Below are 25,452 nucleotides of genomic sequence, written 5' to 3'. Positions count from 1 at the left end.
GCCCACCTGCCACTGAGATGAGTGTGTGTGTGTGACGGGGGATTTCAGCTAATATTGGGGCAATAAAATGCAAAAGAGGAGAAAAAAAGTGGCTTGGTGGCTAACAGGGAGGAGGGAGAGATAATGGAGGAGGGTGAAAGAAGAAGACAGATGCAAATTATTCACGTCTCTATGTTCGCTAGATTCGATCAGGCTTTGAAATAGATTCTCTTATCATTACCAGCTGAACCTGTTTGACTGATTTTACATTTTGCACATGATTTGATTAATTAAATAACACAAGCATAGCTAATATTATTAGTTCTATAGTATTGCAGCCTTAGGCACACAAAACTTGAGGTGTAAACAGCATGTCAAGGCATGTGTACCATATTGGGCTTTTTGGATTGTCACTTTCAAAGCAATAAATAACACCTAACTTATATGGAACATTCTCAGAACTGTTACTATTGAGCAAACGCTCTTCCAGTAACAATACAATGTTCAAAAAACATTCTTAGAACATTTGTTAGCTGGATACTGACTGTTTTAGTACTCAGGTATTGCTTAAAGACTATGGTTTTCAACCATTCAAACTTTGTTCCTATTGTTTGAGCCAATATTCAAATTTCTAGTCAGTTTGAAAAATTACCTGGTGTGGAAAGAAAATTGCAGTAGGCTAGTTGTATGGCAAATTATGTTTACATGTTTTGGGCTGACATTTATTGCGGTTTTAGTATTTTTAATTACGTTAAACAATTGTAAATAATGTTTGATCCACCTTGGAAGTTGTCCACAATTCTTAGACTTTCTGAGAAACTCCTAAGGGTTTAGTTTTCAAATGAGAATTTCATATGAAAGCTGTGTTGTTTTTCAGGCCATCCAAATCAAACGTTACGAAAATGATACTGTATAGTAAAGCAATACCGCAGAAGATCACAAATAAGATATGGGATGTGTCATCAAATGTTTTCTAGCAGGTTAAATTAGTTTAGCTATACGGCGCAGGGGAGGAGCCTCGGGACAGACCTATAACCGCCCATCAGGGCTTCAACAGATGTAACACGTGGGGAACAACCTCAAAGTTTGAATTTACTGACGCACGCTGCGTGTGTTGCATTTTCCAGAACGTTTTCCAGCAAGGACGCACTAACCCAAGGATATTATTTCTCGAGACTGAGAGAGCCAGACTGCCGAAAGATGCACCGGGCTGCCCTTTTAACGTGTCTGCTCACCGTATCAATGATGAATCAAGGTAACAGAAAATAGATTTTGGATCTTTTTGTTTTATTTAGAATTTTAGAACGTTCGCGTACGTCGTTTTAGAACGGCTCTTCTGAAATTTACAATGAAAGAACTACGAAATGTTACTTTTAAAATCTGGGGATGATCGACCATGATAAGAAATTATATATCAAGTCTTTTTATAGAGAAAACGCGCGCCGTTTCATTTGGAATTCTTTCCAAGCCCTTTAACTTGGTGGTATGATTTGCTGTTTTTATGAAAAACAACCAAAATGCTGTTTATGATGTTTTTTTTTTTTCTCGTATGAAAGTAACATTTATTTTCACAAACGCTCTCTTTGTCCCCGCCCCTTCTTTTGGGCTTTTACCTTTTGCTTGCACCTGTTAGCTAGTAAAAAAAAAGTATATTATCATGCTACACCATTTAAACTTTGATGCTTTTGTTGTTAAAAGTAATAATTCATTTGGACCTATATTTTCATGTCGCTCTCTATGAAGTGATTGGAATGCGGGGGCGCTGAAAATGAATACACGTTTTATGTTAAATGCATCAGTATCAATTCAGGTAATGAAAAAAGGGACACAAAAGCCCGGCTGGTAAACATCTGTTATTATAAGGCACCGGCCCGTCTGTCAATGCGACATTAAAGAGACTCATTCACCTTTTGGTCTGGAAGACCAAAAGCATAATGATAGTATGTTATGTGCTGAAAGATTGTTGGGTTGCAAGTCAAACTTAAACGTGTTGTGATTTGTGACCGTCCTGTCTTGTCCGTAGTTGTGGGAAACAAAAGGTGTAATTCTTTAAAGCAGTACTGGTTTAAAATTTTACATTTTAAACATTTTATTAATGTTCAACTAGTTTTCTACCCAGTCAAATTTTACTTTTTTTTTTTTTTTTTTTTTTTTTTTTTTTTTTGAGTCGTTCTTAGTAGGTCATGTTGTTTCATTTGCGCCTGTGACTATTTGTCTTGTAGATTGGCTTGAGAGCCAAACTGAGTTTACAACTAGTAGTTTAGTGCTGCATCTGTTTTTTGTTCTCTCTCCACCCCTCCCCCAAAACACACCATCTGCAATGTCACACCCGGTATTACTAGTTTAGCTGGTGGGTTTCTGTTAGTTTGGTGCAAATCACCCTTTTCCCCCTGAGAAGTCTGTCCTTTGTTGACGAACATTGTTTTTATGACAAACATTGCTGTAAATGCTCAATTTAGGTTTATTTGTAGTGAGAAACTGTATTCAGGCAAGTTTATATTGCAGGATTTCTCATTCTCTTCCTCACGGACATTGTTGAGACTGAAAGTGTTATTCTAATTCTGATTTCAAATTTATTTTTCAGTCAGAAATCTTGTATACATGATTGGCTAATGATTTTACTCACTGAGTAAATTTGAGATTATGTAAAGAGTTTTCGATTCGGTCTTTTATTCAGAGTTGAATGATCCACTTAGAGTTACCTGTCTGCCCTGTTGAACCATCTAAATCTGTTTTATAGTCCTTTTATAAAAGAAAGCAAATATAGCTCAACAAAAGCCTGTTTGCTTAGATTAAAGGAGCCAAATTCGATTCATATGACTCATCCATTCAGACATTTATTAATATGCTTCCCGCTCAGCGAAAGTACTGTGGAAATAGAAATACTATTGTCATGCTTTTTCTTTACCCCAGAAGCACCTCTGTTTCACATTGGCCTTCATAGAAACCAGTTTATCTGTCATCAGGCAAGACAAGAGAGCAATTGTCTGGTCTGAAGAGGGGAGACACATTGTTTTACAACAGGATAGGCGTGTGTGTGCTTAGCAGTGGCACTCTTGATTTGCAGAAATGCGTCTATTGAGATGCATGAAGTAACCTCCAGTGCACTTGCTTGGATCCACCCTGCATTTTGGACAAAAAGTCAGGTTGTTTCACTCTTGTTATTCGGCTTCTCCGAGACCTCCTTTGGACACCTGCTGATTATATTGTTGGGCAGGTTTTCTTTAACTAATGCATGTACGATTGCGACATCTCCCACTGATTCTTCTCTATTTGTAATTAAATTCAACCGTATACTCCCCACTGAGATGCCGTTATCTCGGCCAACTCCTTTACATGCCCTTCAGTTGAAAAAGACATTGGGTTAGCATATGAATTACTGCAGTGCATACTTCTGTTCCTATCATGCATTTCAAAAGCACCACTGATGCTGAGGTTTTAAATAGTTTTCATTGCAAGTGATGTGTGTTAACCCTGTTGAGGTTGATGACGTGACTGCATTTGATTAGCAAATTCTCCTGCATTTATTTGTCCTCAACCTGAAAACTTTTAATATTTTGAGTTTGACTAATTTTGTTGTAGATCTTTTTTGCAGTGCTTTGTTATTATGGTAGCAGCTGAGAGGAAGCATCTGTACTGTATATGTTCAATTGAAAGCTCTTAATCCTGCACTGTTTGCGCCGGGACTCAGGAAATGAAACCGGCCATTACAATAAAGCTGCCGCCACCGCCTCCCCCTCCTTTCCCGCCTTCTCTTTCTCTCCCCCCTCTCTTTTTCTTTCTTTATCTCGGGTAAGGTGAGGCCAGAGGCAGAATTCTAAATAATTTTTGCTTCTGCCCCTTCACTTCTACTTGTTTCTTCATGTGTCACATTTCCTTTTAAAGAACCCCCTTTAGGCTTGACCTGAGAGATTAGTGCAGTCGTATTGAAGTGGGTTAATTTTCCGTTGCACAATGCAGAAGTATTCCGATCATCTCATGGTTTTAGCCACGTTGTTGGTTGCATTTCTCACAAGTGATGCTTGTGCACACGTGCTGAATCATATGAGTGCAGGTCAAAGTAAACTATATTGAACCGCGTCTTATACGTGACATTGTGGTTGGCCACAGTGTGGGTCTCGTTTTGGCTGCCTTAGCTGGATGTTTTGACGGTAGGTCTTTAGCAACAATAATTACCTCAAAGTTCATACCTCACATGCAGACGTCCTGTGCTTTTTGAGTTGTTTACTTTTGTTTATAATTGTCTCTTAAGATCCTGCCACCAGAATTTGACATCTTTTATGGACTTTAGACATCAAAAATAAAGTAGGGTATCTCTATACACCATGTTAGTGCAGTGAAAACAGAGATGATCTGTGAGATTTGTTTTAATCAGATTTGCACCTGTTTGTTACCAAGTGGACAATTTGAATATGGTTGTCATTTCCGCATTATTAGTTTATTTATCTTTTAAATGAACAGTTTCTCACAAGCAGGAGTGCTTTTGTACTGTATACCAGCAAGAGCATCACTTGATTGGTTATTTCGTTGAAAGCCACAGGCAGCCATTAAGGTTTAAAACCATGTTTTAGATTCCTGCTCAAACCATTTTAAAGTCAACATGGTAAGTTAACATTTTCACTTTCTTCTCTACACATTCCTGGTCTTATTGTAAATGCTTTGGTGCATGTTATTCCAAAGAAAAGGACTGTTTGTCTTTTATAATCTTGTGTAACTAGCTTGCTCATCTGAAACAACTTCATTTTTCTGCTGATATCACAGATAGATGGGCTGTTGGATATATTGATCAGATTATATGCAGCAGAACCTGATTAATCCTAAATCTGAGAAAATTCAGATTAATTGTAAAACTGAGCTGAATCTGATTGATCTTGAATCGAAACCAAATCTGATTAATCCTAAATTTGAAATGAATCTGATTAATGCTGAATCAGAGCCGAATCTAATTAATACTGAATCTGATCTGAATCTGAATAATGCTAAATCTTAGCAAATTCTGATGAATTCTTAATCTCAGCTGAATCTGATGAATGTTGAATCTGATTAATCTTGAATCGGGACCAGAATCTGATTAGTCCTATATGAGCAGAATCTGACTATTGTTGAATCTTAGCAATTTCTGATGAATCCTAAATCTAAACTGAGTCTGATGTATGCTGAAGCTTAGCTAAATCTGATTAATCTTGAATCTGAGCTAAATCTGATTAATGCTGAATCTGAGCAAATTCTCATTAATACTAAATCTGAGCTGAATCTGATTATTGCTGAATCGGAGCCGAATCTGATTAATCTTGAATTGGAGTAGAATCTAATTAATCCTAAATCTGAGCAGAATCTGATTAATCCTGAGTGAGGAAATTCTGATTAATCCTAAATCTGAGCTGAATCTGACTAATGCTGATTCAGAGTTGAATCTAATTAATCCTAAATCTGAGCTGAATCTGATTAATCACAAATCTGAGCAAATTCTGGTTAATCTTAAATCTGAGCTGAATTTTCTTAATCTTGAATCTGACCCAAATCTGATTAATCTCGAATCTGAGCAGAATCTGATTAATCCTGAGTGAGGAAATTCTGATTAATCCTAAATCTGAGCTGAATCTGATTAATGCTGATTCTGAGCAAATTCTAATTAATCCTAAATCTGAGCTGAATCTGATTAATCACAAATCTGAGCCTATTCTGGTTAATCTTAAATCTGAGCTGAATGTGATAAATCTTGAATCTGAGTGGAATCTGATTAGTCCTAAATCTGAGCAAATTCTAATTAATGCTGAATCTGATCTGAATCTAATCTTAAATTAGAGCAGAATCTCATTCCATCAGAATACGGAAGTAAAATGGGTTGTAAAGTGCAATTCATGCTGAATTTAAAAACAAACATCTCTCCGTTCAAAAGTCAGTCATTTAATGACCCCCACTATCACGTTACATAAAACGTACTGATAGTAAAAAGGCAGGCGCTTTGATTGTTTTTCTTTAGAAATGTTTCCTTTTCTCAGCACTTCTGTCTCTTTCACATAATCTTTTGACATCATAACTTTGAAGTCGACTTTAGAAAAGGAGAATAAACTTGTCTTTAGTTTTCTTTCTTGTGTGGGAACTTTGATGTCGTCTGCTTTGTGCTGGCAAGCCTGTGCAAGTCATAGTAAACCACAACTGCACCTGTCCCAGATGTATGTGCTCTCTGTCAACATGAGAGCCATACCTGGTGGCTTTCCAAACTGGCACAGATTTCTAGTGTTTGTCAGCATCAGCATAATTTAAATTTAAGATACAAGTAACATCATGGAGCATAAGAGTTTAATTAGGCTATTGTGGCTTCCACTTCCTGAGTATGCGGGTCAGTTGAAGTTATACATTTACGATAATGATGACTTTCATTATAGAATGTCTTTTCCCTGCCAGCAGCTAATAGGATCATGTCCTCTCTAGTTTAAAAGTCCAGTAGTTCATCAACAAATACCATTATTCAATTTATAGTTTTAAAATGTTACCTTTATGAAGTTCCCTCAAAGTCTGCGGTGTATAAATTGCATTTAAGCTCATTTCTAGTTAGCTTTCTGCAGATGTAGACCCCAAGGCTACAGGGATCATGAAGCAGAAGACAGTTAAGGACCCTTGTGACCTTTTTTACAGACCTGGCCAGTCCCTGAACTGGACAGGAATGTGAAACATATCTGCTCTTTTCTATCACAGCATCATAGCGGAAAAAAAGAGAGAACCGGCTCATTAGTAGTGACATACTATCATGTCAGAGAGTTTTAAGCCGATCATAATTCACGGGAGTTAATCACTGAGATAGAAAAGGCCTTGAGCTTGTACTCCCTAAGTTCCGCTGTCTATTTTTTTGTTGTTTCACTCCCTGCAGAGGGGAGTTAACCGTTGCATGGCACACACCCACCAGCCATGCTTTCTGAAATCAATATTTGCACTGCTTTTGTTTACACAGCCGAAGGTGGTCTGTGTACGGGGCCGAATTGTTGTGGGCCCTCTAACAACGTGGGAGGCGGCCCTTTCAGAGCCCAGCCTGGAGAAAGAGCTTATTTAACTCTCAATACAAGCTCGGTGACCTCTGTGTTTTGGCACCAAATTTGATTGGTATCTCAGTGGCTGCAAGCAAACGCTGATGTTATGAACACAAGGGGCCCTGCAGGATCCTGTGGAATGCAAATGCCTGGAGCCCCGAGGCATTTGAGTGCAGGGAGACTGGTTTTGGAAGAGATAAAGGCACTGTCTGTGTCTATGCAAAAATATGAGACACCTCGCCGTCTTGTGAAATGCTTTGAGAATATATGTTTGACAGAACGACTTTGATGTTAGGAATGTTATTAATCAAAGGCCACACGAAGCTTCTGAGCCTAATTGCTTGAACATAAATTGCGAAGATCTGAAGTCAAGACTCTTTGACTGCCACAACATGCTCATTAGTCTTACACTTTAAAGCGTCTGTTAATTTTACACAGCGTATCATCTGTAAGAACGTTTATGCCTTGGTTAACCGATAACCTGGATTAGCTTTGCTACTTGCTGCAACAGTTTTGACCTACATTTCTTTGTTACTCATGTTGTAACTCATGAGTTGTCAAGTCAGTGGCGTGACACTTTCTTATTTGTGGTATTTATTAATTTATAAAAAAAAATGCATGAATCACATACAACTTAAAATAATGTGTTTCCCAGCTGACTTAAAATTTTTAGTTTAGTCAACTAAAATATTTCAGTTGTCACTTAAATTAACATTTAAGTAACTTAATTTCAAGTCGAATAGACCAAAAAAAAAAAAATATATATATATATTATATATATATATAAATTTTATTTATTTATTTTTTTACAGTGTACATTGACACCCCTTTTATGATTAAAAAAAAAAAAAAATATATATATATATATATATATATATATATATATATATATATATATATATATATATATATATATATATATATATATATATATATATTATATATTATATAATATATATATATATATATATATATATATTTTTAATCATGGACACTTCTACACTTCTGCAGCAGCAGCAGGATGAACAGTCTGTCATAACCTTTAGCTAGTAAATTGCTTTTGGGGTTAATGGACCTCCACGGAAGCTGCTTGACTGTATTTTGTTAATAGTTCTCTATTTAGTTTAATAGCAGCTCACGAAAAGGGGGCCGTCGGTGAATCCTCTGGGTCAGTATTGAATCTGCCATGATCTTCTGTCAGATGCGGACATTCTTTAAGGTCCCGGGGGGCCCTGCAATCAAATACATAATTTAGAACTTAATGGATGTGATTTCTGAGTGCACTTATCACTTATGAGTTCAACCTGCTTGATGAGTTTTGTTTTGAGAGCAATTTCAGGCCCGTCGTAGACTTAATTTATGGCATTTTCAAGGAAGCCTAATGGCTCTTACATGTTGGAGTGAGTAAAGGAGGACATTTGGTGAAATAAGGCAGGCTCCAAATCAATTCCTGGGATGTTCTGTGTTTCCGGGATATTCACCATGGTGGTGGACTGTCCTTATCGGACACAGGATCACTTAACTGACTCATCCTCAGGTTAATGGTTTGTGAATATCCACCCGGCTTGTGAGAGCTGTTTTGAACCCATTCACCCGCTATATTTCCTTTCAGGCTTGTATGGCGTTCAGTCTGTCTGCTAAATAAGTTGTCAAAAATGTACACAATTTTCATTGTCAAAATTGTAATATTTCTTCATAATTATCAGGTATACCAACAGATATAAGGTAAGGTCCATAAGTCTGAAGCCGCTAATACATTTGTTAAAATTTAAATGGATAATTCACCCAAAAATGCTGGAACGCCACTCTCTCGTGAACACGTGTACAACAGTTAGCAGAAGCTAGAGATTATGGTTTGTAATGTTTTAAATACAGATATTTTTCTTACACAAATGCATTGATTTGCTTTAGAAGGCCTTTATTAACCTCCCAGATCTGTGTGGAGTACTTTTTATGATGGATGGATGCACTTTTTTTGGACGTCAAAATCTCAACAGCCATTCGCTGCCATTATAAAGCTTGGAAAAGCCAGGGTATTTTTTTAATATAACTGACTGTATTCATCTGAAAGAACAAAGTTCTATACAGGATGGCTTGAGAGTGAGTAAATCATTGGGGCAGTTTTCATTTTTGGGTGAACTATCCCTTCAATTGTAGTTTTTCCTCCATATCAAATTTGTTTTTCTAATTTTATAGATTTTTTTTTAATTATTATTTTTTTTTTAATCCTCAGCAAAACTCAATGTAAATTTGAATTTCAGATTTACGTTTATAATAATATTTGTTTAAATTTATTTTTTTAAAAACATTTTCGAAATCCAAATTTTCCAATTTTCAGTGTGGTCTCCGACTTTAAAGTCCAATCAGGGTTGCCAGGTCCGTGAAACACAACCATCTCAACTTCTATTCAAAACTCGCTACTACATTTGTTTTTTTTCTGTTTTTTCCTTACATCGAAGACCTGTTCCATCAAAATCGCATTCCAGAGTAGAGTTTTAACCCACAGAATGAAACAACAACCCGCGGCACTGGTGTAAAAGTAGCCAAATTCTATTGTAAAACCACAGACTTGGCAACTCCGAGTCCAACAAAAGACCGCCAGCGCTGTTTTACCTCAGCGCATTGCACTCAGAGTGTGAAAACACTTAAAAAGCCCTGTAGCCCATATGCTTTCAACAAATGATCTGTTACCATGCTGCAGGCTAAAGGACATGATGTTTTCCATCAAGAGCGTTTCCAGGAGAGTTTTAACAACAGGTGCATTAAGAAGCTTCTGCAGCAGCACCTGTTCATAAAACAAAGAGCAGAGGCTTGAGGGGGTTGGGAGGCCAGTGTCATTTGTTTACTTCACCTGGTGCTGGTTTGGAAGCTCTGAGGGCACTCTGACACTCGATCCTTCTTTCTTTTAGTATGTCAGCCGTCGTCCGTTTGCTTTCTTGCTGCTACTACTACTAATGCTCCAGCGTCACCAGCAAGGCATGTTATATATTATGCTGAAAACAGACAGCTGTTAGACATAAGTCTTATGGGGTAGATCAGCCAGTTGGGTCCAGATATATTGTTACATTTAAGGGATAATATACAGCCAGTTGGTCTTAAAATTATGGCTCATCGGTGTCATTGAGACTTTTCCAATCATGCAGTTAATCCTCGTCCATGTGTTTCCTTGTGTCTTCAAGCACAGAATGGTGACCAACTGACCAATAAGAAAGAAGAATACTTGTAATAATGATCCATGTTGTTAGCATGCATGTTAACTTCTAAAAAATATTAGTAGTATATTGTTTATTAGCATTCACGTCTTTGCTCATGTATGCCCTCCTTTTTGTAAACATGGCCTGGAACTAACAAAAATAATTTAATGGCGGGTCCTTACAGGTAAAGTGTTACTAGCAGGACCATCCTTCACTGAGCAATGAGACAGAAATGTATCTTAGCATAACAATGAAGCTTGTGTGTGAATACTTGTGTGGCCAGAGGCTGATTTTTGTATGCGTTTTGTTTTTCTGGACATGTTATGGAAGATTATAAAGAAACAGCAAATTTTATTTCTCCACCCCATTAAATGTCACGACAGCAACAGATTTCAGTCAAGCATTACATTTCTTGATGCATTTCGTTGGAAACTTGTTGAAAAGATGCAGTTTTGCGTCTCAATCTTATCTTACTACTATTATCAGGCTTTCTGTTGACAGTTACCCGTCCCAACTGTTGACGTCCCTTTCTCAGAAAATGCAGTTGTGAAACAACAACCAGTTTAACTGGCTTTGGTGTTTGTCTGGAAATTGGATTTACAGCCTTTTGAATTTGAATATTTCAGATGTAGCTCATGCTAAATTCACGTGTAATAAAAACCCTTTGGGTCAAGATTGAAAGCATAATAATAATTTGTATTTCACAGCTGTAGCCTTAAAAATGAGAATGGTATCGAAAACGGTAGCTTTTTTCTTTCTAAATGCACCTATTAAAAATCTAGAATGCAAATGTATGAAATCGAGTTTACATTTATATTAGTGTCTTTAAATTGTATCACACATACTACATTTCTTTTAATATTTAGTGATTGTTAGTCAGTGAAATGTTTGTCAGACTCTTGGCCCTCAAAAAACAGAGTGCTTGGGATTTGAATATCAAATCAGCCTGCAAATCAGCCAGGCAGCATTGATGATTTAAATAATATTAAAATATTGAGGGTCAGAATAAGAAGCTACTGCGAACACTCTCTTGAGTTTCAATCAAAAATGTAATTGCAAAAATCAAAGCTATATCAATATGATGAGGATGTACAAATATGTATTCAAATATGTGACCCTGGAGCACAAAACCAGGCTTATGTAGCACAGGTTTATTTGTAACTACAGCCAGAAATACATTGTATGGGTCAAAGTTATCGATTTTTTTTTTTTTTTTTTTTTTTTTTTTTTTTTTTTCTTTTATGCCAAAAATCATTGGGATATTAAGTAAAGATCATGTAAATATTTCAAAACTTATTTTTTTTTTTTTATTAGTAATATGCATTGCTAAGAAATTCATTTGGACAACTATTTTCAACAAACCATTCGTTAATGGAAAGCTTATGCATTCAGCTTTCAGATTATGTATATATCTCAACTTCAAAAAATTTAACCTTATGACTGGTTTTGTGGTCCAGGGTCACATGTTCACTTCAGGCTTTGTCTACTTATTGTCTATCACATTTTACATTTACAGGGTGTTTTCACAAACATATTGTTTACAGTCATGTTTTTTTATTCTGCATTTTAGTGAGTGGTTTGGAAACTATCACCGGGAAGTATGGAGACACCATTGAAATCCCATGCAACAAAAGCCATGTAGAGGAAAACAATCTCTCATTTGTTAAATGGAAATACGTAAGTTTGAGCTTCACTTTTTTTTTTTTTTGTCATTTTAAACCTGCAATGTGAAATTCGAACCAGAATTTTAGTAAAAAAAAAAAAAAATAGCAACTTTGTCCAAACAGGTTTCCCCAATACTAGTCTCACTTCTCCCTCTGCTGTTGTTCTAACTACTCTGATTCCTAGCTAAATGGCTAGAAATCCCTCCTTAAAACCCAAAGTTGGCTGAACAGTTTATAGAACGCTCCAGAGCCACAAGGTTTACACTTAAATGGGAGTGTCATCGTATGAATGGTGAGGTTGTCTCTGTAAAACACTTCTTTTTTTTTTTCTCAACAGGACAAAGATGGCAACATACTGGTGAAAAATCTGAATCAGAATGTCTCCATTTCAAACGATGTGAACTACAAGAACAGAGTCAGCATTAAAAAAGATTTCAGCCTCGTCATCACACAAGTGACCATGGCCGATCGGAGAACCTTCACCTGCATAGTGGTGGGGCAGTCAGACCTTTTGGAGTACCCTGTTCAATTGGCCATTTACAGTAAGTAACAATAGTACTGACCAAAAACCTAGGATGTTTTTATAGTTATTAGATCTTTATAAATAAGTGCTAAACTATATTGGATGCATTTATGAACTGCTCCAACAAAGTTTGAACAGAGTGTTCAACAAAGTTTCCTGTTTTTTTTTTTTTGTTTTTTTTTTCTTTTTCAGAGGTTCCATCGCAACCTCAGATTACAAATCTAACGACTGCGATGGCAATCGGCAAACCAACTGCGGTAGGTTGTGTGAAGTTTATGTATGGTTTATATATCATACATAAACAGGAAAATGTTTGAAATGTTATTTGCAGTGAATTCAGCACGAATATGCATTAAAATAACAAATTATTAGTCTGCACCATATATGATGAAATGTAGTGCTTGAATAATATTTGCATGAATCCATTTTGGTTTTCGTAATTGTTTAATGTTTTGCTTTTTGTCTCATCAGTTAGCGCGGTGTCGTACTGAAGGTGCCAATCCAGCTGCCAGCATCAAATGGTTCAAGAATAAGACTCCACTTGAGACTGATGGAGCAGGTAGAGTGATATATGGTGGAAATAAGTTATTCACCCCAATATTTACTAATTTTTGACACGAAAAGGAGAACACACTGCAATTGACTATTCGTAAATAGCTTGACTGACAGGCGATCTGACCAGTCATAATGCAGAATCCGCCATTCTGTCCGACAAACAAATCAAACAAGAGAGTAGATTAAATTTGTTGAACTTAAACTTGAAAATTGTGTGTATTGACGTCTTTCTGCGGTTAAAAAAAAAAGGCATTCTGATGTTCATTCATGTTTTTTCATGTTTTGAAGTAAAGAAGAAATGATGATCAGGTCACATGTCGATTGATCTAATAAGGCAATACAGTGATCTGTCACAACACATTAAAATGGTATTTATTGACTTAAATTAAAAAATGACTACATTTTAAAGCTGAGACCTTGTTTTATACCAAAAGTAACCTGCTCTGTCTTGTCTGTCGGCATGTTGTCAGTTTCCTCTTTGCTCCACAATTTTTCACTGTGTGAGAACATGTATAGCGTGAGTAAAGAGGAAACTGACAACACGACTGACAAGACAGAGTAGGATACTGTTAGTATGAAACAAAGTTGTTGAGGCAGTTAAGGCTGCATGTGAACCGATTGTCTCATCCTCTCTACTAGTTATAGCACAAAATAAGCATAAATGAACATCAGAAGGTATCTTGTTTCAACTGCAGAAAGACGTCAGTTCACACCACTTTTTCAAGTTCAAGTCCTCCAACATTAATGTACTCCCCTGTCTTTTTTGTTTGTCGGACAAAACGGCAGATTCTGCGTTATGATTGGTCAGATCTCCTGTCAATCAAACTCCCGGCAGTTGCAATAAACTGTAATGAAAACTTCCAAAAAGTGGAGAAAGCACCATATTAATCTCATTAAAATGGTTCAGATGTTCTCCATCTGTGTTCCAATCAGAAAGTCAAATGGGTTTGGAACAGCAAGAGAGTTCCAAATGGCAGGGTTCATACAAGGTGCTTAAAGTGCTTGAAGTATTTGAATTTGACTTTTTGAAATTTAAAGCTTGGAAAACCCTTAAAAATAGCAATATTCTTAAAGAAGTGCTTGAAAAGTGCTTGAATTATTGAAAAGCAATGTAAATAAGTAAATAAATAAGTAATACTTAAAATAAGTATTTACTTTTGTCAATAAGCACACATTTTTTCACAAAGTTCACACAGAAAAAAAAAAAAAAAATTAAAATCACACCTTTTTCGCTTATTTCAGTCCATGTCAGAAAGCAATTAAGCTAAACCAGTAGAAGAGCCATTCATTTTCAGATTTTGACATTGCTTGTAATGATTTTAAAAAGCACGTAGTGATGGGTCAAACAAAGCTTTTCGAAACTCCGAATCAGGTAAACCACTGCACTGCAAAATGATTCACTCTTTCGAAGCGCTCTGATCGGATCGAGACTCGTTTGATTTTGATTGGAACTGGTTTATGAATCATTTTGCAAATTGAATGATTCAAATCAAATGATTTGCAGTACACAATTTGAAGTACCGATCTAAATCCAATGATTCGCGATCCACGCTTTGAGTCCTGAAATGAAATGATGGATTTTCATAGTGCGGGTTCGCGAATCATTTGATTTAGATCGGGACTTCAGTGCGGGTTCGCGACTCGTTTGTTTCAGATTAGGATTTCAAAATGATTGTGCAAATCTTTTTTTTTTTTTTTTTTTCTCAGATTTCTTTTTTAGACAGTAGTCTTTTTGACAGTAGAAAACATCAAACCATTAAGGGAGTACAGTTATAAAAACAAAACAAAGAAAAAAGAAAGTATACAAAAATACAAATACTTTTAAGAAAATTAATCGTGATTTTACTATAGTAAAAGTGTAATATACTTTTTATTAGTAGTGCTTTGCATTTTTATATATATATATATATATATATATATATATATATATATATATATAAACATTTTATTTTATAGAAGACATTATTTGATAAGTGATATCTCTGATTGAAGTCCTTGAAAATCAAAAACGTAGTGCTTAAAGTCCTAGAATTTTGTTTTACAGTATCTGTACGAATGCTGAAATGATCAGAGCTTTTTATTCTTTGGTGCTACATTTTATTTCCTTCTATTAATTTTTTATTTTTCTATTAATCACAGCCATTAAAATCACCACAAATGTGGATGTTGATGACAAGACACAACTGTCCACGGCAACGTCTACCCTTGAGTATACAGCAGTGAAGGGAGACATTGATGCCAAGTTCACCTGCCAGGTTCAACACGTCCACTCTGCTAACATGGATTCCTCACCTCTTGTCTTCACTGTGAACTGTAAGTTTCTTTTTTACTGCTTATAGAAAGTCTTTGGATAACATTATTCCTATTTGGGCGATTTTTAGCAAGCTAACGCTTTCACTTTCCTCCATTTAATTTAGTTCCGAACAATTTCATTGAGAGCAAATGCATTCACAACTGAAGTGGTTAATGGTCTAATGTTGAGCATAATTCACAGGATGATTCAGAATAACTCGCTTTCCATCTGAAGTAGCCATGAGAAAGAGGCCTTATCAGAATCAAATGGCTCGTTGAATTTCGTACGAATAAGATATGTGGTTTGGCCTTCATGGTGCAGGGCGTTTAGATGTTGAATGGGGTTTTGTCTTTCCTCTGGCTGTTATAGTGAAAGTACTAGCCCCACTGTTAACTCTCAAAAGCATTTCTCACCACGAGAGCACTCTCAAAGCCTCAACTCTTGAGCTGAAGGACCTCTTCTGGCTCATAAGGAGCTTTTCTGAAGTGTCCTTATCTGCATGGGCTCTGGCAGGGCTTCTCTGAGCTGCCCTCCCTGCTTTACACGTACCCTTTCTCCACAGACCCTACCGAGAACGTCAGTCTCCAAGCGGTGCCCCAGGGTCCTTACAAGGAAGGGGACAACGTGACCCTCAAATGCACAGCAGACGGAAACCCTCCACCCACTAGCTACAACTTCTACATCAATGTAAGTCTGCTCTGTAACTCACTTTGCTCTCTGTTCATTCACCATTAGTCAGGAAATGAAAGTAGCTTTTTGACTTAAACCACTGCTGTGTTGGTCTTTTTTTGTCTGTAGGGAGAGAAAAAGACTGTGAACTCCAACATGTACACCCTGACCAGTGTCACCCGGGCGAACACTGGAGAATACAAATGTTCACTAGTGGACAACGAGGGTATTGCGGATTCTGTACCCATCACAGTTGAATGTAAGAAAATACTTAAAGGGATAGTCCATCCAAAAATGAAAATTCTGTCAATAATTACTCACCCTCATGTCGTTACAAACTCGTAAGACCTTCATTTATGTTCAGAACACAAATGAAGATATTTTTGATGATATCCGAGAGCTTTCTGACCCTGCATAGACAGCAACGCAGCTGACATATTCAAGGTACAGAAAGGTAGTAAGGACATCAGTAAAATAGTCCATGTGACATCAGTGCTTCAACTGTAATTTTACGAAGCTACGAGAATACATTTTGTGCACAAAGAAAACAAAAATAATGACTTCTCTTCTGTGTCACCATCCTCTACCATTATCGAGAGAACCACAGCACTGCTCCTTGTTCACGAGCAGAAAAATTGCACGCGTATGTGTCGTGGTACTCTCGACGATGGTACTGATAAGAAGAATTGAGTAAGTCGTTATTTTTGTTTTCTTTGCACATAAAAAGTATTCTTGTAGCTTCAGAAAAATGTGGTTAAACCACTAATGTCACAATGACTATTTTAATGATGTTCTTACTACCTTTCTAGGTCTGCGAACGTTTTAGTTACATTGCTGTCTATTGAGGGTCAGAAAGATCTCAGATTTCATAAAAAATATATTCAATTGTGTTTTGAAGATAAACGAAGGTCTAACAGGTTTGGAACGACATGAGGGTGAGTAATTAATGACAATATTTTCATTTTGTAACTTTTTTTTGGACGTAACAGAAATTTTGGATTGTTTTTTTTGTTTTTGTTTTTTTTTAAGTAAAAAAAAAATGTGACTAACATCTCTCATTCTCTTTCCTCAAAGATCTTGATGTGGTTCTTAGCACCACTGGTAAAATTGTTAAGAAACTTGGGGAAAGCTTTGAGATGACGATAGATGTTAAAGCTTCAGGAGCAGCACAAACTTCTTGGAAAAAGGTAGAAATGCATTGTAAAAAATACGGTATTTATGACTGCTTATTTCTATTGGTCATTAAAGCTTTTGTTAATTTCTAGTTATTAAAACACTGAAACTCTCTTTTAGGGCAATACCAAGCTGAATAGCCTGCCCAAATTTGACAAGTTGACATACTCAGACTCTGGCATGTACGAGTGTATCGTTTCAATGACTGGACTCAAGGAAACACGAACATTTCAATTAGTAGTCGAAGGTAAGTGTGCAATGCTCTTTGTATATAATTCAGTAAAGTTTAAAGGGCTAGTTCACCCAAAAATGAAACACAAATTAAGATATTTTTGAAATCTGTGAGCTTTCTGATCCTAAAGACGGCAATTCAACTGACACATTCAAGGCCTAGAAAAGTAGTAAGGACATTGTTAAAGTAGTCCATGTGACAGTGGTTTAACCAAAATTTTATGAAGCAATGAGAAGACTTTTTGTGAAAATTGTTGAATAAAGTCATTATTTTTGTTTTCTTTGTGCACAAAAAGTATTCTCGTAGCTTCATAAAATTATGGTTGAATCACTGATGTCACATGGACTATTTTAACAATGTCTTTACTAGCTTTCTGGGCCTTGAACGTGTCAGTTGCACTGCTGTCTATGCAGGGTAAGAAAGCTTTTGGATTTAATCAAAAATGTCTTAATTTGTGTTCCAAAGATCAGTGAAGGTCTTACAGGTTTGGAACGATATCAGGGTGAGTAATTAAAGGGTTAGTTCACCCAAAAATTAAAATTAGTCCATTGTTTACTCACCCTCCTGGCATCCAAGGTGTATATGACTTTCTTCCTTCAGACGAATCCAATCGGAGTTGTATTAAAAAATGTCTTGGCACACCAAGCTTTAGAATGGCATTGGTGGGTGTTTCTCATCAGTATAAAACAAGTCCAATAAAGTGCATCCATCCATAATAAAACGTGTAATAATCACTTTAATTTAGCTTGCGCCAACTAGTCATACATGGAAGCCTTTCCGGGCGGAGGACGTATGGCGTCATGTGCTGGTGAGTCTTGCAGAAACCAACGTTTGTTTACAAGAGCGAAAGAAGCAAAGTTTCCTTACAAAAGACAAAAACAAGTCTCCTCTTGGTTTATATCGAAATCCTCCAACGGCTTGTTTTGAACTTCTAATTTGTGACCGGTGCTGTGTTTACACACATCAATGGCACATTCATGTTCGTCACTTCTGAGTGGCACAGTGGCTTCTGTGTACGACCAGTTAGCGCAAGCTAGATTAAAGTGATGATTACGTTTATGGATGATTTGGATGATTTTCTTGCAAAAATACATTGATTCACAACAGGAGGCCTTTATTTACACCCCAGAGCCATGCGGGATACTTTATGGATGAATGCACTTTATTAGATTTGTTTTGGACTGTTGAAGAGAGACACCTGCCCATTACATTTTAAAGCTTGGAAGTGCCAGGATAATTTTTAATATAACTCTTATTCGTCTGAAAGAAGGAAGTCTCACAGGATGCCTGAAAGGTGAGTAAATAATGTGCTGATTTTCATTTTTGGGTGAACTGTCCCTTTAACTGCTTAAACACACAAAGACCAGACCATTGTAAATCACAGAAACGATTTAGGAAATGGTTTTGGACAAACATTTTTGATAGCTGATAGCATAAATGTTTTTGCAGGTTCTCCAGTCATTAAGAACCTGATTAAGCAGCGTGGTGAGGGCATGACCAAGGTCCTGAAATGTGCGGCTGAAGGCTTTCCAAAACCCACAGTACAGTGGAGTGTCAATGGCACAAATGTAAGTCTGAACTATCTGGCACATGTCATGCTTATTATAAAGTACTCTACCTTTGAAAAGTATGATAAGATCTCTTATGCTCAGCAAGGCTGCATTTATTTGATCATAAATGCAATGAAAACTGTAATATTGTGAAATAATTTTACAATTTAAAATAACTATTTTGTTTCTCAACAAATTTTACATTTTAATATATATATTTAATATAAGCTGAATTTTCAGCATCATTACTCCAGTCTACAGTGTGACAAGATTTTTCAGGAATCATTCTAATATGATTTACAGCTTAAGAAACATTTATCTTGTTCATCAGTGTTAAAAACAGGTGTGCTGCTTCATATTTTTATTTTTATAGATTTAATTACAGAATAGCACCAATTTGGTATGGAAATCGAACATTATGAAAGTCATTCTTGTTACTTTTAATCAATGCAATACATTCTTGCTGAATTAATATTTAAAAAAAACAAATTCCTGACCACATACTTTTAAACAGTAGTGTTTCTTTTAAATGGTTTTCAAATGATTAATTTTTAACGATTTTTTTTAAATTGCTCATTTTATTGTCATATTGATTTCTTTATTTTTATTAAACAGAGTGAAATCTTTAGAACTAGACAATCACCTAATATTAATTCAGATCCATCACAATGCTAGTACCTAATGACTTTCTGGAGCAGGATGATGATGATGTCACTAGGGAGCTGGCTTGAGTTAATTAAAAGCATTTTAACAAAAGAGTAGAAGGATATAAAGTGAAATTGAGGACAGAAAAAACCTATGAAATTCTTACAAATGAAAAAGATATTCCCAAGAACGCTTGTTTTGTTTAGGAAAAAAAATAAAGAAACACCTGGAATATTTCCTAATAAATTGCCTGTTTTCATGTTAATGGGGAAAAAAAAAAAAAAAAAAACAACGACAAGAGGCCATTTGCCAGGTGTTTGTTTTTCAGTGCATATCACCGGGGGACAAGGCAAAATGTTTTTTTTTTTTTTTTGGAATTATTTATGTTCTCTTGTGAATTGTAATGCTGGGATAAAAAGAGAACTAATATGATTTAAAGAGTTAAATTAAAAATGTTAAAGTATTTAATTTTTTTATATTAGCCAAATGTACTGTGTAACAATCCTCTCTGCTCTTTTACCTGTAACAGTTACGAAAAGCCTTCCTTTGGCTGTTTTTATTATTATTATTATTTTATTATTATTATTATTATTATTATTAAAAACTGAAACTGAGCCTTCCATAAATCTTTTGTTATGGCTTTTCTGAGCTCTTTTTGAATTCACCTTCCAGGGTTTATTGCTGCTTTCAATAGTGAAAGAACATGAAAGCATCAAACTCTTGTATATCAAACAAGTCAGCAGCACATTTGAGCTGATAAAGATGTTCTCGCAGTGACAACATACATGTAGGTTGTTAAACAAAGCAGTTATAGTACCCATATCATTAAGCACTAGGATGAGGTCATTATTCAAACACACCCGGCGACTTGTGTGCCTGAATGAGTGTGTATAGAGGAAGCTATTAAAAATGATGAGGCTTTTACATACTTCCTGTATCATGTGGTTTTGTATTGATACAAATTGAGCTGTCAGTGCACCTCATCAGATGTCAGAAATGCATTACCTCATTGCCATTGTCTCTTTGTCTAAGCACATGCCTTCCTAAAAGCGAACCTACTTGTGCACAGAGCAATAGCGCTCTCTAGTGGTGGTTATGTTCCTTTACAAAAAAGCTTATACTCAGTATATCATTGTTCTAGCCATGAATACAGTGATAATGTTTAAATTTGATGTCAGTTCATGGATGTTATGTGCTGTTATTCCAGGCTGCTGAGAGTGTTTATGAGCATGGCAAAGTCACGTACAGCATCACTATCATTCCAAAGGGCAATCTCACTGTGTCCTGCATGGTCTCTAATGTCTTGGGCTCTGACATTAAGAGCATTAATGTGTCAGCACGTAAGTGTAACATCTTATCACTCTCTCATATGGCTTCTGAACCTTCATGCATCGCAGGATTTTTCTGTAAAGTTGTTTAGAACCCAGATAGCACACGTGCATCTGCAAGATGTCTGTTAAAGATCACTTGATCTGGAAAGCATCTCCTGTGTACAAACATCTGACAGACGTTAGTTTTGTCAGTTTTACATACATTCTAAATCATAAACATCTTAAAGACATCTAATAGACGTCTATTTGACATCTGATGGTAAACGTTCAATAGATGTATTGCAGATGGCACTCTACAAAATACGTCTTCCAGATGTATTGCAAACGTCAGATAGACGTCTCCGTGATGAATGTGTGCTATCAGGGAAGTTCATAACAAAATCATTAAGACAAAACTGTTGAAGAACAAAATGTTTGTAATTGCAAATGTGGTTGGCATCTAAGACATCTATTATTTATTAAATTTAAGTCGCATCCCAAAGTGTATTTGTTTTAAACTCAAAAATAATGGTAACACTTCACAATAAGGTCCTGTTGGTTAATGCATTAACTAAAATTAACCAACAATGACTAAATTGTTATAGTACACTGTAGAAAAAAAATTGACAAATGAGTTATGACAGCATGTTTTTACATTACTTTGACTCATATAAAATCCATTAAGCAATTTTCAGCTTTATTTTATTAGTTGTACATGGTTAAGCTAATTTTTTTTAGGCAAGTTTCATGTAATTTAAGATTAGATTTATAGTGTATTTACTGATCTTTACATATGATGGTTAATAAAAATACAGTTCATTGTTAATGTTAGCTCAGATCCAATAAATATTGTTAACAGCTGTTAACAGTTGACTTTTTTCAATTTTAGTCATGTTACTAAATGTTCAAATTAACATTAAGATTAATAAATGCTTTATTTTTCATTATTAGTTCATGTTATCTAATGTTAAGTGCAACCCTATTGTAAACTGTTACTGTAATAACTCTAATAATACAATAGCTTACATGTTGTCCAAATTTTTACATTTTTAAGATTTATTTTTTAAAAATGAGGTTTTGTCCAAATGATTTGGTTGACTTTAACTTCTAACCATGGATAATATAACATTACAACTTAAAAAAACACTCCTGTATCTTTATTTGAGCTCACTTTTCCTTCTCTTCTTCTGTTCTGTTTGTCGGGATGCTGGTCTGTTCTCTGACTAACACATGCTTTCACTTCACATGACTGAAATCTTTTGGCTAACTCTGGACAAATGTGTTTAATTGTAAAACCAACCACAGCTGTAAGCATCTGGAATTTTGTATTTACATGCATTGCTGTTTCTTTTGAAGCTATTAAGTAAAGTAAGAATTAACATGCAAATGTTCATGAATCAATTTTGTTATTAGAATATATAGATGCAAATAATTTCTCCAGTTGTATGCAATGGGCATTTCATTCCATGAGAATTCAAAACAAATGGAACTTAATATGACTTTATATCTGATTACAGTTGTTGAGGACGTGACAATGGACAAACAAGGTAAGACACTGAGCTGCTGTCTACAATCAGGTCTGGTCTTTACACAGGAAGAGAACATATGCCAAAACAGTGTCTTTACTTGTCAGTTTAATAAATGCCTCTATGTGTACACTGTAGAATACATTTCCATTATTCTGTTAAGAAAGCTAAAACAAAGGTGCTGAGATGCCCAGCATCCTGACAAATATTACTATAAACCATCAGTGTTTTGTTTGCTTTTGTTTAGTTATTGAATGGTTTGTCCATCTTCCCGTTCTTACCAGTTGTCTATGTCCTATTCTGAATGTTTTACTTCTATGTTTCTTAAGCAGATCAGAAAGATGAGTACAGTGACCAGACGCCGCTGGCTGTTGGCATAGTTGTTGGTCTCATGGTGGCAGTTCTGGCGATAGGACTGGCCTACTGGCTGTACATGAAGAAATACAGGTACTGACATAATATCCACTTCTGATTAAACAGCAAAGACATTACCATTCATCACATTTGCACTATGTTTATGTAATTCAGATTTGCTCAAAGTGGTAGATTATGTAACTTTTAATCTGGATGTAGGCAAGGATCCTGGAAAACTGGAGAAAAAGAAGATGGATCAGCAGAAGAGAGCAAGAAGCTAGAAGAAAATCAAAGCCAAAAAGCTGATGTGTAATGTCAAAGGAGCCATTCAGGGTGAGTCAGGAAAAGATTTCTGAAACTAGTTGAATTAATGTGAATATTATTATTTTTATTAGTAGTAGTATTAATATACAACGGGTAAAATTAGTTTTGAACACGTCAACATTATTCTCTGTAAATATATAAGGTGCTCTTGACTTTAAATTTTCACCAGATGTCAGTAACAACCCAAGTAACCCAAGTGGTTTCCTGGACCAGCCAATCACCTGATTTGAATCCAGTAGAAAATAAGAACTAAAGTTCAGAGTTCATAGTAGAGGCCCACAGAACCTTCAAGATTTGAAGACTGTGGAAGAATCAGCCAAAATCACACCGGAGCAATGTATGCGACTAGTTTCTCCATACAGGAGGTGTCTTGAAGCTGTCATTCCGTTTTATTACATGTAACTTCTAAAATTGTTTTGTTTTCTTTGAATGTATGGATTGCTTGGGTTGTTATCGACATCTGGTGAAAATTTCATGTCAACAGCACCTTTAGAAATATATTTACCGGGAAAATGGTTACATGATCAATACTTATTTTACCGGCTTACGTACATTCAGGTGATGAATTTATTTAGATTTATTATTTAAAGGGTTAGTTTACTCAAAAATGATAATTCTGTGATCAATTACTCACCCTCATGTCGTTCCAAACCTGGAAGATCTTCGTTCATCGCCAGAACACAAATTAAGATATTTTTGATGAAATCCGAGCGCAACTGACACATTCAAGGTCCAGAAAGTTGGTAAGAACATTGTTAAAATAGTCTGTGACATTAGAAATTTTATGAAGCTATGAGAATACGAGAACGCATGCGTTGTGATACTCTCGTGAACCCACAGTGATGACAGAAGAAATTGTTGAATAAAGTCGTTATTTTTGTTTTCTTTGCACACAAAAAGTTTCATAAAATTACGGTTGAACCACTGATGTCAGATGGACTATTTTAACAATGTTCTTACTACCTTTCTGGGCCTTGAATGTGTCAGTTGCATTGCTGTCTATGCAGGGTCAGAAAGCTTTTTGGATTTTATCAAAACCATCATTGTGTTCTGAAGATAAATGAAGGTCTTACGGGTTTGGAAAGACATGAGGGTGAGCAATTAATGACAGAACTGTCAGTTTTGGGTGAACTATACCTTCAATTATATATATATATATCTTTAACAATCAACTAAACTGTTTTGTGTTATGTATCTTGTCTTTCCTTAGGATTCATTTGAACGTAATCCCTTTATCCCAAGAGAAGGAGTGAAAAATTGGTGAAATCTGTGGAGAAAAAAAAAAAAAAAAAAAAAAAAAAAAAAAAGAAAGAGAAATCAGAAGCTGTAATGGAGGACCTGCGTAGCTGTGTCAGTTACATCTCCACCACCGTCTGTAATGTGTCTGTGCCTCCCCTATGCTGGGGATTTAATTAATAATGTATGTTGTAAAGTATGTGAATCTTTTGCATTGAAGATCAAGCCTGTGTCTGTAAAGTGTTGATTCATAATGTTGGGTTTAATATTTGTTACGTTTGCCAAAAGCCCTGTTGTGTTTTGTTTTATTTTTGGGTCCCAACTATTTAGATTCACATGGTAGAAACACTTTAGCATCTGTACAGGACTTTGACATTACAATTACACATAGTACATAATCTGTGGCATGATGTGAAGCATGATATTCACGTTTATACTGAGCACTTGGCTAGTTTTCAGATCTTAACAAGTCAGTGAGCAAAATTACATCCCAATATTATACTTACTGGGATTTAAAGACCATTATTTACCAATTTTTAGATATTACACGCATTTAAATAGACTGTGACCTACAATTTGAAGTTAAAATGTCTACACAGGACAAATGACATAATTGTTGAAGTAAAAAGAAATTGCAGGGACCAATGCTTGTTTAATGAAAACCATGCCCTTTGCTTGGATTGTTTACCATACAGACTAAAAACCATGTTAAATTAGGTTCACTCATATTGCCTTTTCAGGAAAATGTAAAATCATCTCTCAATAATGTATATTGTCACTCTTTTCTCAGATTATCACCCGCGTGCTCGTTTCATTGTTTTGCCGCAGAATCGTACGTGATCTGGTTTAAGCATTACTTGTAAATATGGTTAACTTCTTTTTATTGTTTTTATGTTCTATTTATATTGTTGAGGTTTAGCTGAATGCCAGTGTTTTGACATTACGTTAGCTAGTTTTAGTCAATTTTCCTGAAAATATACCTCTGTTGCTGTTGAATGGTACAGTAGCGGTATTTACTTGCAGATTTTGAATTCAAGCTTTCAGTTTGCATAGTGGTTGCTGCATTTCCACACAGCGCATTGTACCTGCATTTAATCCACTGTCAAAACCAAAGAGGTTGAATGTGGCCATGCAAGTATTGTACATACTGACCATTGTTTTGTACTCTTAGTTCAAATAAAGTGTACATTTTTAGGA

The 25,452-nt window shown here is 35.7% G+C and overlaps 1 protein-coding gene across 3 annotated transcripts; it reads left to right on the top strand.

Annotated features, from left to right (window-relative positions):
- Positions 1 to 1,028: 1,028 nt before the first annotated feature.
- alcamb (activated leukocyte cell adhesion molecule b) lies at positions 1,029 to 25,452 on the top strand. Of its 3 annotated transcripts, none has more exons than XM_051129968.1 (16): positions 1,029 to 1,234; positions 11,772 to 11,878; positions 12,203 to 12,407; positions 12,581 to 12,645; positions 12,860 to 12,947; positions 15,083 to 15,256; positions 15,799 to 15,923; positions 16,035 to 16,164; positions 16,980 to 17,092; positions 17,199 to 17,325; positions 18,760 to 18,878; positions 20,713 to 20,845; positions 22,333 to 22,362; positions 22,674 to 22,788; positions 22,915 to 23,028; positions 24,230 to 25,452. In XM_051129968.1, the coding sequence occupies exons 1-15, from the start codon at positions 1,180 to 1,182 to the stop codon at positions 23,006 to 23,008; spliced, it is 1,680 nt and encodes a 559-aa protein (XP_050985925.1). In that variant the 5' UTR covers positions 1,029 to 1,179; the 3' UTR covers positions 23,009 to 23,028; positions 24,230 to 25,452. The 3 variants fall into 3 exon arrangements, with proteins under 3 accessions (XP_050985925.1, XP_050985924.1, XP_050985926.1); XM_051129967.1 differs by having other exon boundaries at positions 22,671 to 22,788; XM_051129969.1 differs by lacking the exon at positions 22,333 to 22,362.

This window comes from Labeo rohita, chromosome 15 (assembly GCF_022985175.1).
Source record: "Labeo rohita strain BAU-BD-2019 chromosome 15, IGBB_LRoh.1.0, whole genome shotgun sequence".
In the NCBI taxonomy this organism is placed as follows: Eukaryota; Metazoa; Chordata; class Actinopteri; order Cypriniformes; family Cyprinidae; genus Labeo; species Labeo rohita.
This window is presented reverse-complemented; position numbering and strand designations above follow the sequence as displayed.

Bases quoted from the DNA above. Each gene is read 5' to 3' on its own strand.
- alcamb (XM_051129967.1), top strand. From the start codon at position 1,180: ATGCACCGGGCTGCCCTTTTAACGTGTCTGCTCACCGTATCAATGATG. The intron at 1,235-11,771 runs GTAACAGAAAAT...TCTGCATTTTAG, and splicing joins CGTATCAATGATGAATCAAG to TGAGTGGTTTGGAAACTATC. The intron at 15,924-16,034 runs GTAAGTCTGCTC...TTTTGTCTGTAG, and splicing joins GCTACAACTTCTACATCAAT to GGAGAGAAAAAGACTGTGAA.